Below are 18,019 nucleotides of genomic sequence, written 5' to 3' on the forward strand. Positions count from 1 at the left end.
ATGGGACCAGAGGGTCTGTTTATATTGAGGTTAATTCAATTAGATTTATCCTGTCTTGACAACTGGGGAGAACAACATTTTCTAACTGCATTGCTTGACGCTTTGTGAACAAATGGCAGTTCTTGTTTTGAAGGGTTGGGCTGATTACTGAAGGAAGTAGTTGTAATCATGGGGCAAAAATGATTCTCATTCACTCACTGAGCTATTCATTTTTATTTTAGTTGGTGAATGAGAGTATGTAGCTAAAGGCCATCATTTTCGTTTTCCTTTTCTTTCTCGCTAGGCGGAGCTGAAGTCTAAGAAAGCGGCCGAGTCATTTGCGCTGTGCATCGAGAAGTACAACCGCGTGGGAGGAGAGTTTGAACAGAAGATGAGCGAGTCCTCGCAGGTCAGCACTGACTCCAGCTGGGCCGAGGGCCACTTTTTTCTCTGTTTCTCTCTATCTCCCTGACTCACCCTCTCTGTAACCTACCACCGCAGAAGAACTCCATCTTATCCTTTCATTTCTTATCCTATCATGCCTTCCCCAAGAATGAAAACCTCAACCCCAGAGTCTTAAACACCCACTTGTTCGCTCAGACAAGCACATCCTGCCCCCCCCTTCTTCCCCCGCTTATTACTTTTAATCACTGCCTCCACACTTCGATGGTTACTGCTGCTGTTTCCATGGCAATCTTCAACAAACCTCAATAAGTGTCTCTGTGTTTTACATTTGAAATGATGACTGAAATCCTTGTGACCAATTATCTCTTGGAAAAGCTATGAGAGGGAAGATTGGTTATTAGCATGAAGGGGTATGTGGTTCCTGGCAGAAAAACGTGTCAAAAGATCGAGGGAGAAAATGTATGGACCAATAACAGATCAGTAAAGAAGAGTCTAAGATGCTTTTTATCTAACATAAAACCAGAAGAAATCACAAGATACATTTTTAAGGGCATTTTAATGCCTGTAGTTTCAGGTTTTTAGTTGTAGGTTTATTTTGTCTGGATCAAGGGAAAATAAAAGACACATTGTCTTTAGTTTTGGTCCAGCTGTGTTCATACTGCTTTTTACAAAAAGCTGTAAACAGGAAGTTACAAACCGACCGGTAACTCATTTATTGGACTACCTTGACAACATGGACCCTTGAGGTAAATCGAATGCCAGTGACTGACAGCAAGTTATGCTGCGCCTCATGAGTATGTTCATCTTCTCTGGCATTCACAAAGAGCTCACAAAAAAAACAGATGAATGGGACAGAAAGAGCCATTATGTACCACAATCTTGTAAACTGTATGTGGTGAGAGTTACTGTTTGGTTGCTCTCTTTGACTCACTTTAACAGTAATTTAATGTTTGAATTCATTCTGAAATCACATATTTACTATCACACTGTCTCTGACCCTCCTTGGTCCAGTTGCACCAAATTTCAATTGGCAGCTTTTACACCAGCCCAAAAGAACCGAAGCAAACAAGCAAATGCATCCGTTTTTATAACCGGATCAAACAGGTTAGGTATGAAAGCCCCGTAATATACTGGTTCTTAGAGCAACCGCTTCAATGAGTTTCAGGATTAAAGAGGTTTCCATTGACAGACTTATCCAGATGTAAGAGTTTGCTATAAAACCTGGGGTCATTCAGTGAATGCTGTAATAATACAAAAAACATAGTGGAGACCTGCAGCAGAGCAGAGATGAGGTGGCTTCTTAATGTGCCAGGGCCCAGTACATCTGAAAACTCTTATTTAAAAGAAGTCTTTATTTCTGTATCAGACTAATCTAAGGCCAAAATTAAGACTTGTCTAAAACTGCAAACCACTCTGAAATATTTTTTGTGAAACTGGCCCTTGGAGTCGTGGCAGATAGCAGATGGGAACAAAGTGCCCTGCTGTAGGCTGACAAAGAGTCAGTGGAGAATGTTTTATGTTTGCACTTGCTGCCCAGTTAATTTGAGAAAAGAAATTGGCTAAACTCAACTGCTCAATAATCACTTCTCAAACAAAAGCCAATGGCAGTATATCAAGATAATTCCCCTGAACCAGACAGCGACAAATGAGTTGGCTGAATACAAAGCAGGATCAAACTTAAATACGAAATCCTCTCAAATTATCACTGGTTTAAAGACCTGGCAACCTGGCGCTTCTTCTGCTGGCTAACTGCCTCTCTAGCTGCTCCTGAATCCTCAGATCCTGTTTAAAACCCATTTATCTTTATTGCATGTATGTGGAGGTTAAAGTTTGTGTTTTATTTGATTCTGGATGCTTCTCTACATCCTCCTGAGTGAATTTAGAAAGTTGCATTTCTTTCTATATTTTACACAACATATTTATAATTATAAATAAACAAGACTTAAAAAGGAATACAGAATCCTAATCCTCATATGGCATTCATTCATTTGAGTTTGTTAATACTGTCCAAAATGTATCTTTTCGTCAACTTAAAAAAAACAACTTTGTTTTAAAGTAGATGTCAGCGCAGCTTTGATCCTATGTGGTTGGATCTGAAATGATTTATACCACAAAAGGTCAGAGAAAGATGTCAACCCAAAGAGAAAGATCAAGTAACCTGTGGGCGTGTGCGTGTGTGTGCGTGTGTGTGTAGAAGTTTCAGGAAATTGAGGAGGCCCACCTTCGGCAGATGAAACAGCTGATCAAAGGTTACTCCCACTCCATAGAAGACACCCATGTTCAAGTGGGACAGGTATGTTGTAGCTGACACGAAACCCTGCTCTTATGACAGCATTTGTCCTTCTCCAAAACACAGCATTTTAAATGTCTTTATTCTATATACTCCTACTAAACTTTTTCTCTAATTAAGAGGGAAGTGTATGGGATTCATGACCTGAGCGTCGAAATACTCTTGTGCCACTACTGAATTGTTCGCCATCATCACCATTTTCATCAGCCTATCCGTGGTGTAATGTTTAGTTAAAGCTCAGTGTTATACCTTGGCACAACATTGGCAAATTGTAGTTTTGCACCTCCTGTTGATTGATTGTTGATAATTGATGTTACACAACAAGTAAGGGATTGCAGACACATTAAACGTTAGGTGGTAAAAATCATTATTAACCAGGCCTCTAGTGTTCCAAGCTTATGTTCACGAATAGTACACTTGAGGTCAAAATGCATTTAAGACTCAAACATTAAGCTAGATGCATCGTTGGACTCAAATTACAACAGTGGCAAAAAATAAGTTCATATTTTATTGTAAAAATGTGTTACACTTAGCATAGATAACAAAAGCAATATTTTAATGACTTCTTTTCCTATATATCATTTCTTTTTTATATAATCATTCTCTGCTTTGCTGCAGGTCCACGAGGAATTCAAGCAGAATGTGGAAAACATCGGCATTGATAACCTCATCCAGAAATTTGCAGAGCAGAAGGGCACGGGCAAAGACAGGCCAGGTACAGTTCAACTAACCCAGGATGAGTTTTTGGCATGTTTTAATTAGGAGTGAAATAAAAGCATAAACACGCCACTTCAGCAGCTTGCATAACAATGAAAATATGAAAACATCCACACTCAAAACGGTATTGTGGAGGCAGAATAATTCATAGTGACAAAATACAACAGAATCGACTAGATACATAAATTTGCGTGTGTTTTCTGAATGTTTATTTTTATTATCAAACTGCCTGTTGTCTGCAGCTCTGGTTGGTTTTGAGGAATACATGACAGCTTTGGCACCAGAAGGTGGAAAGAAGAGTCGAACAAAAGCCTTCAGGATCCCCGGCCTCGGCAAGAGGGACAAGGAGCCAGATTCTACGTGAGTGTGCGCACAAACACACACACAGAAACAAATATGCCATACTCTACAAGCTCTTGACACTAAAGTTGACAATGAGTTAGTACTGAAAAATGAAAAAAAATATATATCTGTGTGTTGTTTTTTTTGCAGAGACTCAGCATTGACAGAGACACCGGTGAGTATCTGAAATAACACTACAGCCGTGTGTGTGTGTGTGTGTGTGTGTGTGTGTGTGTGTGTGTGTGTGTGTGTGTGTGTGTGTGTGTTGTGTGTGTTGTGTGTGTGTGTGTGTGTGTGTGTGTGTGTGTGTGTGTGTGTGTGTGTGTGTGTGTGTGTGTGTGTGTGTGTGGGTGTGTGTGTGTGTGTGTGTGTGTGTGTGTGTGTGTGTGTGTGTGTGTGTGTGTGTGTGTGTGGTGTGTTTGTGTGTGTGTGTGTGTGTGTGTGTGTGTGTGTGTGTGTGTGTGTGTGTGTGTGTGTGCGCGTCATAGGTGATCAGGAAATCATGTTAATGACATGACTGACGGTGTTGGGTTTCCCAGGTTTATTCCAGTACTTCTGGGTAGAGGTTTCTGAGATACTGTACTTTGGTAGCGTCAGGGGAAGTACGTAAGTGCATAATAGAGTGTGTGTTTATGTGTGAAAGGGCTTTGGACAGAGGGGAGTAAACAGCAGATCAGTGCTAATTTACACTTTGAAGGGCAACTACTGACTGTAGTGTGACGGGTACTAGTTATGTTAGCGGAGGTCAATTTAAGACAGGTTGTATGGAAATATATATGCACTGACACATCCCAAGCTAGTCTTTAGATCATACTAGTGTGCTTTGTGTTTTCCCCAAAATATGTCAGTGTTTTGCGGCTGAAAAACTACGCTGATGAGAGCAGTGAGAGTAAAGTTAATAGTGAAGTTGTGGGACCGACAGCTCCTCAACGAACTGAAACTTACTATAAAAGTTGTAAAGCCAAAAGGAGCTGTAGGTTCAAGTGATAATTTGCTATAGGTGCAACAATAACGGGCGACCCCTTGATTATAGCTGCCTTTTATCTGTGAGCCGCTCCTGCAGTTATACTTTTATAGTCTAATCACACTAGTATGCATTAACTAACTGTTCTGAGATTTCATAACTCTGATTTCTTTCACTGTGGTCTGATGAACAGAATTATCAATGGCTACAGTTGTCAACTTGACCTACTGAAATCTGTTTACTGAAATCTGATCTAATAAAACACCATCTGTATGTCCACACTCGGTCTAAAAATAACTGCTCCCACGTTGGCTGGATTGTAAATCAGGCCTCCCTCATGTCTTATTTTGAAGATCATATGACTGCAGCTGACATGTATCCAGACGCCCTGGCTAGAAAAAATAATTAAATCAAACTGAACGCACACCTGTATCTGGTGTTACGTTCCATCAACCGCTCTTTGGTACGAACAAAAGAAACCAAGCTGTTCTTTTTATCGTTGAACATGATTTTTTTTTTTTTTTGTGGCAGTAAAATGTTTTCTAGTATTAAGTGTTTCATGAATTGCATCCAAGGCAAGGCAACTTTATTTACATAACACAATTCATACCAAGGCTAATTTCAAAGTAGGAAATCCACTGACACAGCAGACACAGCATATGGCGTCTCCTTGTGTAATATTTGAAATGCAGATCATTGATATTAGGTCTGGCAATACAAGTCATTATTGCTAAATGGTTAAACCTAATCCACATACGTAAAATTGAAAAATTAAGGTGGGATGTTTAAGTTTGAATTAGATCCAAATCTTTAGTCAGTTCATTATCCTAGTGACTATTATTTCACAGGTAAACCTAAGTAAGCACCGTCCCTTAAAAAGAAAAGAAAACATCATTATGAGCTGGGTCTTGGAAAGGAACAGAGACATCAAAGAGCCATTGTTCCTATCTGTATCAAACAGCTTTGTTTGAGCTGTTGATAATTATTCACAAACACTCTGACAGAAGCCTCCACTGGTACATGTAGGCTGCATTGCTGACCAACACAGTATGACAAAGCGTGTGATATGTGGCTGAAATGTTGCTCTGTTAGCTACTCTCTGACCCCCTCTCTTGCTTCTTGTGTGTATGCGTGTGTATTCATATAGAATTCACCCCTGGAAGTAGACGACGAGGGATTTGTCATCCGAGTTGACAGCACGCACAATGATATCCTTTTTTTCTGCTCACATTCCACCAGGATAGTTCACAATAATATCATATTACAATGGGCCTCGAAAGTTTGGGCACCCCAGGTAAAAATTTGTAATAATGTGCATAAAGAAGCCAAGAAAAGATGAATAAATTTGATAAATAAAAGTTACCACAAGGTTGTCCAACATCTGTATGATTGATCATAAAGCAGAATGTGGCCGTCAGTTTGTCATCCGTCTGTATATAGCATCTAGCTTGTAATTACTTGCATTATTGATTTAATTTGGTGTTTTAATTACGAAGAGTTCCCCATTAAAAAAAAGTACTCATCGCCGTTAAAGTTATGTTTTATTTGTTTATCATTTTGTAGAAAACTGAGTTGACTTTAATATAAATGGGACTTTTGATCATATTGTAGCCAAATTAAATCCACTTTAATTTAATGTTGTAAACAATAAAACATGAAAACTCACAACAGGGAAGAATACTTTCTATAGACTCTGGAGTTTTCTATTTATCATTTACTGTAAAGTATTAACAAATATTAACAGTGATGTCTTAAAATTGCTTATTTTGGGGGTAGCCTAGTGGCCTCAGTCTGGCCGGGATCTTTGTTGCATGTCAGTTTCCCTTTTTTTGATAATCTGATCATTAACTACATCTGTACTGAGCTAACACAAACCTATGAAACCCAGCATCTGTTGAATGAAAACAATTATAACTATAAAAAAAACTTGAGTCTTCTTTAAATTCACTACATATTTCAGATTCAATAACTTTGACTCCCTCACATGACACATGCTGTTTGCACCAAGTTAAACTTTTTGAGAATGCTAAATTGACTCTAATTCCGTAACTGAGATGGAGGCGTTTTAAATTAAGCATAATCCAAAGGTCTGATGTGAGAGAAGGGTTTAACCAATTTATTGACACAAACAACCACATTTATGGTCTCATTAACTGTAGACCTCTAGACCATTATAACGGTCTCTACCATATTTGTTAGTGCAAATTAATCCCCCTCATTAAATACAGATTATGTTAACACCTGCATGGGATATGAATGAAATGTCCTCCTAATACTCTGTGTCCTGACTCTCCAGTCTTGATCCATTTATCAGTAGCCGCTTTCAGTCCTGATAGCTCTGAGATAACGACTCTTCCGGGCTTTGTCATCCCCCAACCGAGCCCCCGCCTCTTCAAAATAGATGGTTCACATTCATCAAACGCCCTCATGCTGTACATGTCCCTCAGTTTCTCTGATTCTTCTAATAAACACAAGACACAAATGCATCACACATGATGTGACACACTTCCATGTGCAGCAGAGTGGAGTTCAAACAAAGAGGAAGTGGCAGTTTGGCTAGAAGCCTTGCAGCCCTCACCGCCAGCACCCTCTGCGGTGCTTCTGCCTCTATTTGTGTTTCATATCCGTCTGTGTTGAATTGCATTCTGCTTGCCTGCATATCCTGAGCTAAATGGTAATTTCCTCAAGATTAAATCTACGGCAACAAGAAAAAACATTGTCCTTTTTTTGCAAAAGTCAGTATTTGAAATGATGTAGATTAAGAATGACTTTTGGAAACTTATTTCATTTTAGATTTATGCTGTAATACTTTAAATATAGGTAATGAAGCATTAGTTAGATAGTTCGGTCCTGTTTTGACAACAAAAGTTTATTTCAAACATTTGATATTTACTTCTCATAAGTTTACAGTAATAAAATAAATTTGGCTTTCAGTAATGCAACACTATAATACTGGAAAGTGAAAACAGTACAGTACATTTACACACATGTACACTACAGACACAATATTCAGACATATTTCTTAACCTTTACACTAATTCCTTAGATTTGAAAAACAATTGCAGGGCTGCTCTCCTTTGTAATGTTGGAGCACTCGCCAAACAACATCTCTCTTCATTCCCAGTTTACAGTATGAGTTTGTTCTCCTTGACCGTCCTCTCTCTCTCTGTACGCTGCTCTGAGGAGAAGGAGAACAACTTTTACTCCAGTGACTCGGACTTTGATGATGAGGAGCCCAAAAAGTTCAACATCCAGATCAGACCGGTGGCCAGCAGTAATCGCAGTAACTCTGCTGCCACAGAGAAAGAGCTGAAAGCCACCGTCGGGGCACTCACTCTCCCGCCAAACAGAGTTGTCCGGCAACAGGTTGTTTGTTTTGGTGTTTCTGTCATGTTCTGTATGTTTGTCAGGATCCCTCTGAAAACATTAGCATTTAACTGTGGATGCAGAAATCAAAGTCTGTGGTAAATATTCTGAACGCAGATTTCCCTTACTTAACTATTTCCTGACATAGATCCATTTCCTGAAGATGTTCTGGATATGGCTAAGTAGATGGACCTCACTTTAGTATATTAACCTCAGATACTATTTCTTCAAGGATGAGAATGAATTGCCGTCCTTAAATTTAAATTAAATCACCAAAAAGGAAGAAAAACAGAATCCTGGGAATATTTTTATTTATGTATTAGTCTCTACAAATCCCATGGAAAAAACATAACCCACCAAGTAAAGTTTTGGTCTGTGTAGCCAAAGCCCGATATATCTTATTTATCAATTAAAAACACCACTTTTCCACTGGGTGACATGTTCCTTTTAATATGATGAACATGGGCGTGTAAATTATTTTAAGCCTTTCTGCTGTTAATTCTCACTAGAGCCTCAAATAAAGGTTAGCAGTTTATGCAGTTTGTATGTGATTTTTATTTTTGACATAACACCATGCTTTTCTTATACATGCCTCCACTGCGTTGACCAAATCTGTCCCCCTCTCATGACTCTCAGGTGTCAGTCAAGTGGCATCTCTCCAGTAAGTTCAGTCAAATGTATCTGAAAGTTGTGTTAATGAAGTCATTTTCAGTGCTTCTTAATGTGCATCAAATCAATTTCCTGCACCCATTGTATGTATTATTACAGACATCTGAAAGCTGTTGTCTCTGCAGGAAACTCAAGTACCGCAGGAGGTCGCTCAGAAGAGGGCGAAGGTGGCTCCCACAGGGGTGAGTCTGCCTTTCCTCTCATTGTTTATACATTTCTGTCTGTCATGCTCTTCTTTTTTCTGATGTTCTCTAGAACAAAAGATGAATTGATTTTCAAGAAAATAATCAGCAGAAAATCATTATTAGGTGCAGCCTTAATTTTATACCAATCTGTACTACAATGACAAAAGATCATCCATCATGCAGCGTTAGAGACTGTCATGTTACTGTTAATGGAGGTTTGAAGTTTCTATCCTTTCATTCGTTCATGGTTGTAATTTGATTAACCATTTTGTCGCACACAACCACTTCTGTAGGCATAAAGTGATTATTCTATCCTGCAGCCTCGCTCTACCTCCAGCCTGTTTAGCCCCCATGTTCCCCTCTAGGCACAAAATCTCTTCATTGGCTGACCTTTCACGAACAGCCACCCTCCATTAGTCACACCCGGCCCTCTGCTCGTGCTCCACAGCACGTTTTATCACCAACAGGATCGTTAAATGCCAGTAGGTTAGGCTGTAGGCTACAACCTGCTGCTTCACAGCAGCAGGGAGTCTTTCTTATATGCCCTGAGGCAGCAGGATTAACAATGAGTGTCTGATTTAAGCGCTTGCTCTGCAGTGATAGCAGCGGTGGCTGGAGCTGAGTGAGACCATGCTAATTGCTGATATTTATCATTGAGAAGGTAATGGTTAATGGGTTTCCCTCATGTCTTCCGATTTCAGTCGATCTCAGCCTCCCATCCACGCTGTGACAAAGAATACTGTGGTGCTGATTAGTCCTGATTAGGGAACGTGTGTGTGTGTGTGTGTGTGTGTGTGTGTGTGTGTGTGTGTGTGTGTGTGTTGTGTGTGTGTGTGTGGTGGTGTTGTTTGTCTCACCGAGGAGACGGAAGGCACTACACATGTCCCCGCCAGTCCCTGATCACAGCAGGTGAGACAGCTCTGCTCTTCATATCTGTCTGAGTGATGCAGAGGAAGACATACTGTATGTGGAGGTGAAATTGCATCATTAGTGGCATTTTCATCAATTTAAGACTCTTCAGGTTTCCTCCTCACAGTTTTTCCACTGTCACCATCCTTGTATTATTTCTGTCCATCTGCCAGTGTTTCCTTTGTCACCCCTCCTTCTCTCATTTTCCCTCTTTTCCCTCCAACTTTAATTCCTCTGCAGCTCAGACAGAGGATGGGGTTTAGGTCAGGGCTCTTCAGGCCAGTCAAGTTTTTCCACACCTAACCATTTATTTATGGACTTGGCTTCATACGAAGGGGGGTGGGCATTGTCAAATTGAAACAGTAAAAGTATTCACCAAACTGTAGCATTTTTTTTATTTATTTCTTTCTACATCTTTTAAAATCCCCCAGTTGCCTCTTCTTTCACTGACACCCACTCTTTTGTTTTCACATTTTTTTTCTTTTTTACACTTCTCCTCATCACTCCTCCGCTGTCCCTGATCATCTTCCTCATTCCCTCATTGTTTCTCCACCAGGCTGAGTTCAACAGCGTCTGGTTCAGACAGTCTGTTTGGACCACCGTTGGAATCGGCCTTCAAATCCAAAAGCTTTGATGGTCGGGAACAACTCCGAGAGCAGAGCGCTTTTGGTGCCTCTGAATGTAAGAGTTGTTGTTGTGTTCAAAATATTTTCTTTGTCCATTCATGTTGATATTGTATTGACCCAAATATAAAACAATCTTTCATTTTCCAACAGTTTTTGTTTAAAATAAAAAAAAATCCTATCAGACTAGTCCAGGTGTAAAGTTTCCCTGAGAAGAAAATAACCCTAATCTGTGAAGCCCCCTAACCTGCAGGAAACAAAATCAAAAAGTCACTCTGAAGGACACCAAATTTAGACTGTCCCTGGCTGAAAAAGGCACATTTTCTTGTTGCTGAAGAGGTCCCTGATTGTAATACTTTTTGACTTTTTGAGTTTTATTTGATACTTGCTCCATTGAAGGGGAAAGCCTACTTTTATAATTATATTTAAATGTATAGCCCTCGAATATAATATGACCCCTACCTTTCCAAATGTTTGATCCAGAAAATTATATTGAGTTATATTTGGGCCAATATTGTACCTTTAGGTTGGTAATGTGTTTTATTTATAAGGTTATATATAAAGTTTAATTTACAACTGCAGCTCAGTAATTGCATTTTTATGAGTTCTTTGTCTCTACTGGTATTTTCTGCATTGTATTGATGCCCTGTAATGTGTGTGATGTGTGTGTGTCAGATGCTGCCTTCTCGTCCGACTCCTCCTCTCCAGAGAACGTTGAAGACTCTGGCTTGGACTCACCTTCCCATCAGCCACTTGGGCCCTCCCCTGAGCCGGTGGGTTGGGCAGCTTGGCCTCCTGTGTCACAGAGTAAAGAGCAGACACAAACACTGGCACGCCCTGCGGACCCTTTCCTCTCTGCTTTCCGTGACCCCTCTCCTGGTCGGAGTCCTCAACCTCAGGACCCCCCTGCCAGCGCCTGGTCCGTCCCCTCGTCACGTCCCTCTTGTGTCCCCCCAGATATGGACCCCTCATCTATGCGGTTCCCTGCTTTCTCCCAGTCCCTCCCCCCACCTGAGATGGAGTCGTCAGTGTGGAACTGCAAACACATTCCCCCCGAGGACCCCTTCCTCGCCGCGTTTGAGAGGACTGTCACCCAGGAGACTTTAAACCTGTCTGACGCCTGGGCGCGTCCTCCGCCTCGCCAAACTCAGGGGGGCAGGGGGATTGAGGTGCGAGGGGACCCATTCTCCATTGCCTTTGCTGACACCAAGACACTCCCAACCTCATCCTCCTCGTCCTCTTCATCCTCCTCTAATCGTAAAGACAGACACAGAAAACGAGATCAGAGCCTCCCGCCTCCTGTTACTTCTGATGACCCGTTTGCCATCACAATGATTGGAAGTCCAACGCACCAGTCGTCGATTGCTGCAGCAGCCGGGTTGATCCCTCCACACAGCAGCAGCAGCAGTGGCGTTGTTGGTGGTGGCTCCACCAATAGCAGTAGGCTGGTACTCAATGCTAATTCAAGCTCTTTGCCCACAGCTCAGCCCAAGAAGGAGCTGATGCACTGGAACTCTGTCCACAACCCGTTTAGTGAAAGTGTCTTTGGAGTGCTGAACAGCTCCAAAACACCGGAAGGAGTAGGGAAAGGAGAGGGAGGAGGAGAGAGGAGGAAATCTCGATCATCAGATAGTGAGCCACGCAGGAACGCCCCTCCACTCACGAGGCATTCAGGACCACAGGAGGATCTGTGTTTTTCCACAGATAAAGATCAAGACTGCCTGGATCTGAACACTCAGATATCATGCAGTGTCAGTTCACACAAGGGTACTAATTTCTTTTTTCTTATTTTGGCATTTCAGGTTTTATTGTGGTTGGAAGCAAGTTGATCTTTGTATAATTTCAGGATCACAGGAGGAGATGGTGTTTATTACTAAACATGGTGTAGAAAATAAGAAAATGCAGAAACAAAAGTGAGATAACAACCAGTCAACAATATGATGAAATGAAAAGGAACAAGTGGTTCTTAGCTATGATTTGAAATGTATAAGTCAGTGTCCCAACAGGAAATCCCTTCTTCCAAACTTTTACTACTACTACTACTACTCTAACCTAAAATAGTGTCATAGGATGCTATCTTTACGATTACATACGCATCCATTTCCAAAGCAACATGCATATATGGTACAATCCAAGCCAAAGTAGATTAAGGAGTGGCCTTTGAGAAGAAATGCTATATTATTGAAAAAAGAAATCCCACACATTGTCCATTCCTTGTACTTACTTTCCGGTAAAATATGTTCAGATATGGCTTTTAGTCACTTTGTTTGTCTGTGTGTTTGTAAGGGTCCAAACACAACTTCAGACAGGACAAAACTGAAGTGGTCGCAGCTGCACCACCGAGAGCAACCCGGGCCAAGAGGACTTCAAGCCGACTCAGCGCCTGTGAGAGAGTGAGTTAACAGCTCAGCTAATTTAATAAATAGCTGTTCTCTTCATATTCTGTTCCCTCTTATACTCTGTTGTGTTATTTAGGTAAAGATGCGATCAACAATATAGACATAACTCTCAGGTTTATTACAGATAATTGTTTTCCGCAGGCATAAAAGAAAACCGAAACATTAATGAGTAAAAACTAAAATCTAACTTCTTCCAATATAAAAGTCTTGTAAGTCTTGTGAATATTACCTTTCTGAGGGTTCTAATGTTTCTAAAATGTCAAAACGATGAATATAATATAACCAAAGTTATGTTAACTGTATTAAAGATATGATAAAACTTTCTGTTTACATAGAAAAGGTTTTTGCTCCAACAATCAACAGATAGCATTAAAAAACACAAACATAAAAAACATCTAAGAAAAGAAAAATCCAGACATGTCATATCTATGATTGTCATGATTGCAGTCCCACAATGATACACAGATATTATGTTTGTGTGGGGAGAGAAGTAGGCATAACAGCCCCTACTTAATATAAATGTTTGATCCAGTTGGGGCATCATCTATATGACAATAGTACCAATATTGCCAATATTTGTGTTTCAGTCCCGGTCTCTGTGCTCCTCCCCGCTGCCGGAGCCCAGCCCTTCCCTCACCTCCTCCTCCTCCTCCTCCAGCCCCAGTGATTGGCCTCAAACTAGCAGCGACTGGTGGAGTCAGAACCGAGCTCCAAGTCCGGCCAGGGCAGGACAAGCCTCACCGCTGCCCTACCAGCACCAGGACCACCAACAAAGACAGTGTAAGCCTCCGCGCATAAATAAAGTCACACCACAGGATGGATGTTTGAAAGTAGCGGCAAGGTTTCTGTTAAAGTGAGCATTCAGCATTATTCACTTTCTTGCAGAGAGTTAGATGAAAAGATTGATACCACGCTCATGTCTGTACAGTAAATACTGTATGAAGCCACAGCCAGGAGAGTTTTATCTCTAGCTAGCTTAGCATAAAGACAAGAAGCAGGGGGAAACAACCACCCTGCACCTCCAAGAAAAATCTGGCTCACTTCCCCTGGAAAACTGTGATTTCATTAAACAATTAAACAAACAAGATATGACGTGTTAATGATCGTTAAACGTGCTGGCCTTCAAACAGAGTGAGAGTAGAATTGATGTTTTCATCTAATTTTCAGCAAATGAGAGTATTTCCCAAAATGTCGTACTCCACCCTTAAACATGACTTTATTCATGTAAAACTCATTATATTGACACTACTGTATATTATGGATTCTCACATTTGTTCTCCACAGTGCACCTGTCCCGAGGCCCCAGTCCCATTTCCCTTAGCACGCAGGAGGCCTGGCCGGTGGCAGCAGCCATAACAGAATATATCAATGCCTACTTCAAAGGTGGACAACACAACCGGTCAGCATGATGCTACCTACTTAAAAAATAAATCACGCACATCCTCTGCTCTTTAAAGGCAACTCCTCTGATTTTACACCATGTTTACACTGTAGGTCTTGCAGAGTTTTACTGCACATGTAAAAAGAGCAAAAGAGCTGCGTCTAATAAATTGCATCAAGTGATGTCACTTGAATCCGCACCATTGGATGAGACTGAAGAAGTTTAAAAATGATAACAATGTGGGGGCGTGGAGTTATAAAAAAGTGAGTTTACCAGACCTCTGTAGCTCGCTCCTTATCTCTGCTTGAGGACACAAGGATGCAACACACCCGAATCTCCAACTGTCGCGGTGAAGTTGCATTGTGGGTAATGTAGGCTCCGGGTTTTGACAAAGAAGACATGAAATTTAAAGATGTCCAAATCAACTGACTTTATTTTCAATAATGCAATTGATTTCATTTTTTGTTAGACCATCCTGTCTGGTAATCGCCCATGTCCTTTAAACTCTGTGCTCTCAGTTTGTACAGGCATTCTGTTAAGAATGTGAAGTCTGAAGCCCAATTTGAGATAATCTTGATAACATCCTTAGGGTTAGTGTGTCAGACTTTGGAAAGTCCCCTCCAGAGCCATGTATGGCTTATACAAGAGTCTCCGTCAGCTGAGTAGCACTCCTCTTGACGGGTAAACTGATGTGTGAAATGTGATAAAGTTGTCATTTAATGACATCTGTAATGCCTATTTGTTGGCAGCTTCTAACAGGATTAATTTGATTAATTTTCCTACTTTCTCCAGCTGTCTTGTGAAGATTACAGGCGACCTGACAATGTCTTTCCCTGCTGGCATCACCCGGATTTTCACAGCCAATCCTAACGTTCCCGTGCTCAGCTTCAGACTCGTCAACATCTCAAAGATCGATCACTTCCTGCCAAATCAGAAGCTGCTGTACAGGTCAGCTGCCGTCTGTATGTTGAGTCACAACTTTTTTTTTTTTTTTTTTTTTAACTGTAATGCGATCCTTACCGTCCTTGTGTCTCTACAGTGATCCGTCTCAAAGTGACCCAGACACCAGAGACTTCTGGTTCAACATGCAGGCTCTGCAGCTCTACCTGCAGAGAGAGGCGGAACTCAACCCTCAGGCCTCGTACTACAACGTCGGCCTGCTCAAGTATCAGGTCAGGGTTTAAAATGCTAATGTTTCATTCCTACTTGGGCCATTTTAATATAATTTCACCTTATCAATCACACATCTTAGATGGTGTTAATTAAAACGTCTTTAAGATAATAAACATTCAATACTGATGCGTTATTTTGCAAGTCCTTAACCCTTGTGTTGTCTTCTGGTCAAATTTAACCTGTTGTCTAAATGTCTTTATCAGAAATATGGGTTTCGTTTTAACTACCTAATTTCGACGTTATATGACGTTGACATATGCCATTCTGTGATTATCCTTCCTTTAATATTAGTCTAAAATAATAACAATTTCTGCTTTTTAACTCAAGAATTAGGTATAATTTCCTATAAATGAGGTTTATTGACCATTCATTTAAAAAATAAATGTGAATCTAGTAATGAGGGTGTGTTAGTGGTGTTTATACATAGTAGTTACATGTCAAAAAAGTGCAAAAAATATGGAAAACGGTGCCAAGAGACAAAAACGTTCGACCTGGGAGGACGATGCATGGTTGAATCCAAGACAACACAAGGGTTAATTCCCAAATAATGGAAAGAAAATAGGATTTTCTTAAAAGAAAAGCTTAATTTAAGTAAATCTTCATGCACTATTTTATTTTATTATTGGAAACTTTATTCTTTATAGGTAGGCTTCTTTGGAGACATATTTCACATTTCTGCTGTGCTCTGACTGGAGGACTCTGCGTTACCCTTTTGACTTGAAAATCTTTTAATTGAACACTCTTAATCCCTAAATTTAGAAGCAAATTAAAAGTGTGTTCTTGATTTTGTAAGATGTGTTCTCTTAGTTGACTTTTTTTAGTTTTATATGACCTTAAGATGGCACATTAAGACAAAAGGCTTCGTTGTTTGCTCAGGTGTCGTCTCAGGACCCGGGGCGGGCTCCCCTCCTGCTGTCCGCAGAGTGTCAGCGCAGCGGCACCGTGACCCGGGTGTCCCTGGATTACCACTGTTGCCCTGCCACCGCACCCTCCACCCAGCTTGCCGCTGTCCAGGTGCTGCTGCCATTAGACCACACTGCCACAGACCTGCAGTGCCAGCCACCCGCCTCCTGGTGAGTAATGCTGTACATCCAAGTAAACTGACTGTTAACTGTCAGTCGCCTGTAACCGGTTTAGCAGGAACCTGCCCTGTTATGTACTTGATTCAAGATTATTTGTAATGCACAAATGGAATTGAACTTTGCAATCATAATATAAATATTTTCATGACCGATTTGATCAATCGCTTGTTCTTCTGATAAGTCGACTAATTGTTTCAGCTCCAATGTACCTTTAAAGTATCTAATCAAATTAAAATAACTAGTGCTTGAATATTAGTCAATGAATTGGTTGGTCAAGTAACGGAAACACATGAATAATTGACTTCATTTATCAAGCAACAAGACGTGCTAACTCGGTAAAGACAAGACATGACAGGGGGGGAGAGGGGGAATGACACGCAGCAAAGGGCCGCAGGTCGGAGTCAAACCAGGGCCCGCAGCGTCGAGGAGTGAACCTCTATATATGGGCCCCCGCTCTACCAACTAAGCTATCCCCCCCATCAAATAAGATGTAGACTAATTTCCCTGAATATTAATGATTAGGTCCTATTATTGTTTTATTGTTATAATTATTATTGTTGTTATTAGTCCATTTATTTTTGTTCCTATTGTTATCAAAAATCCTTTGACAGCTATGTTCATACACTTATTAAACGATAAATGATGTTAACGTTTAATATAGACTATAAAGTTTACAACAAGACAGATTCATAACGCTGCAGTTTAGATAAGATGATACTCTGATGTCCCGTTCCCCTGAAGGCAGCACAGAGCTGCACCACACAAAGCCTGAAGAAGAGTTACGATCCACCGTTTTGTCCAGTCGCAGTGGCGTTAACGGGCAGGTTTAATGTTGCAGACCACTGTTTTTTGCAAGTAGTTTAAGTGTAAACTCATATTGTTGTGAACCTTTTGTGTAAACTCGCCTTAAAATAAATTCCCCCCAAAGACACCTCAATGCCCTTTTCCCACAATATTGTTTTCCAGCTTCTCAAATGTGAGGATTATTTTGTTATTCTTGTCTGTTTGTGTGTCTATTTTTATGTAAATTGGAAATCTCTATAATTTTTCACTGTTTTCTGACATTTTATAGTATATACTCAAATATTAAATGGATCCATCAATAATTACAATTAGTGTAAAAAGAGTAACTACTTGCTTATCGCTGGTAACACATCATTTAAGAATTTGAGGATGACTGTGACGGTGAAGACTAAAGGTCATGTATGGCGCTCGGCCGTGGCTTGGTAGCATTGCATTTCCCCCAACTCATTTCCTGGTTCTCCTTCTCCATAAACAACATGAAATCAAGGAGGAGGTTAACTTTTCCTGCTACAGATTTCCCACCGTGGTCAGAATGCACAGGGGAGACACTTTGTTTCTCTCACTATGACTCTAGAGACGGTATTCGCTCCAAAGCTAATCAACATCACTCTCCCACTTCTCCCTCGCTCTATCACCCACTCCCCCCACACACACACACACACACGCCGGCTTAACGCACACACCAGCGCACATGTATAAACATCAGGCCACTTACGTAGACTATGGCAGAG

General features: G+C 40.7%; 1 protein-coding gene across 1 annotated transcript in view; it reads left to right on the plus strand.

Annotated features, from left to right (window-relative positions):
- fcho1 (FCH and mu domain containing endocytic adaptor 1) overlaps window positions 1–18,019 on the plus strand; it is a 26,676-nt gene that overhangs the window by 5,904 nt on the left and 2,753 nt on the right. The window contains exons 5-22 of the mRNA XM_032524883.1: window positions 284–388; window positions 2,579–2,677; window positions 3,293–3,389; window positions 3,634–3,751; window positions 3,884–3,908; window positions 5,845–5,905; window positions 7,870–8,063; window positions 8,700–8,724; window positions 8,858–8,918; window positions 9,779–9,826; window positions 10,383–10,507; window positions 11,125–12,216; window positions 12,736–12,842; window positions 13,436–13,628; window positions 14,133–14,247; window positions 15,022–15,177; window positions 15,269–15,401; window positions 16,279–16,475. Of these exons, the coding sequence (XP_032380774.1) occupies window positions 284–388; window positions 2,579–2,677; window positions 3,293–3,389; window positions 3,634–3,751; window positions 3,884–3,908; window positions 5,845–5,905; window positions 7,870–8,063; window positions 8,700–8,724; window positions 8,858–8,918; window positions 9,779–9,826; window positions 10,383–10,507; window positions 11,125–12,216; window positions 12,736–12,842; window positions 13,436–13,628; window positions 14,133–14,247; window positions 15,022–15,177; window positions 15,269–15,401; window positions 16,279–16,475 (2,951 nt within the window). The remainder of the gene's footprint in view (window positions 1–283; window positions 389–2,578; window positions 2,678–3,292; window positions 3,390–3,633; window positions 3,752–3,883; window positions 3,909–5,844; window positions 5,906–7,869; window positions 8,064–8,699; window positions 8,725–8,857; window positions 8,919–9,778; window positions 9,827–10,382; window positions 10,508–11,124; window positions 12,217–12,735; window positions 12,843–13,435; window positions 13,629–14,132; window positions 14,248–15,021; window positions 15,178–15,268; window positions 15,402–16,278; window positions 16,476–18,019) is intronic.

The sequence above is a fragment of the Etheostoma spectabile genome, chromosome 9 (assembly GCF_008692095.1).
Source record: "Etheostoma spectabile isolate EspeVRDwgs_2016 chromosome 9, UIUC_Espe_1.0, whole genome shotgun sequence".
Lineage (NCBI taxonomy): Eukaryota > Metazoa > Chordata > Actinopteri > Perciformes > Percidae > Etheostoma > Etheostoma spectabile.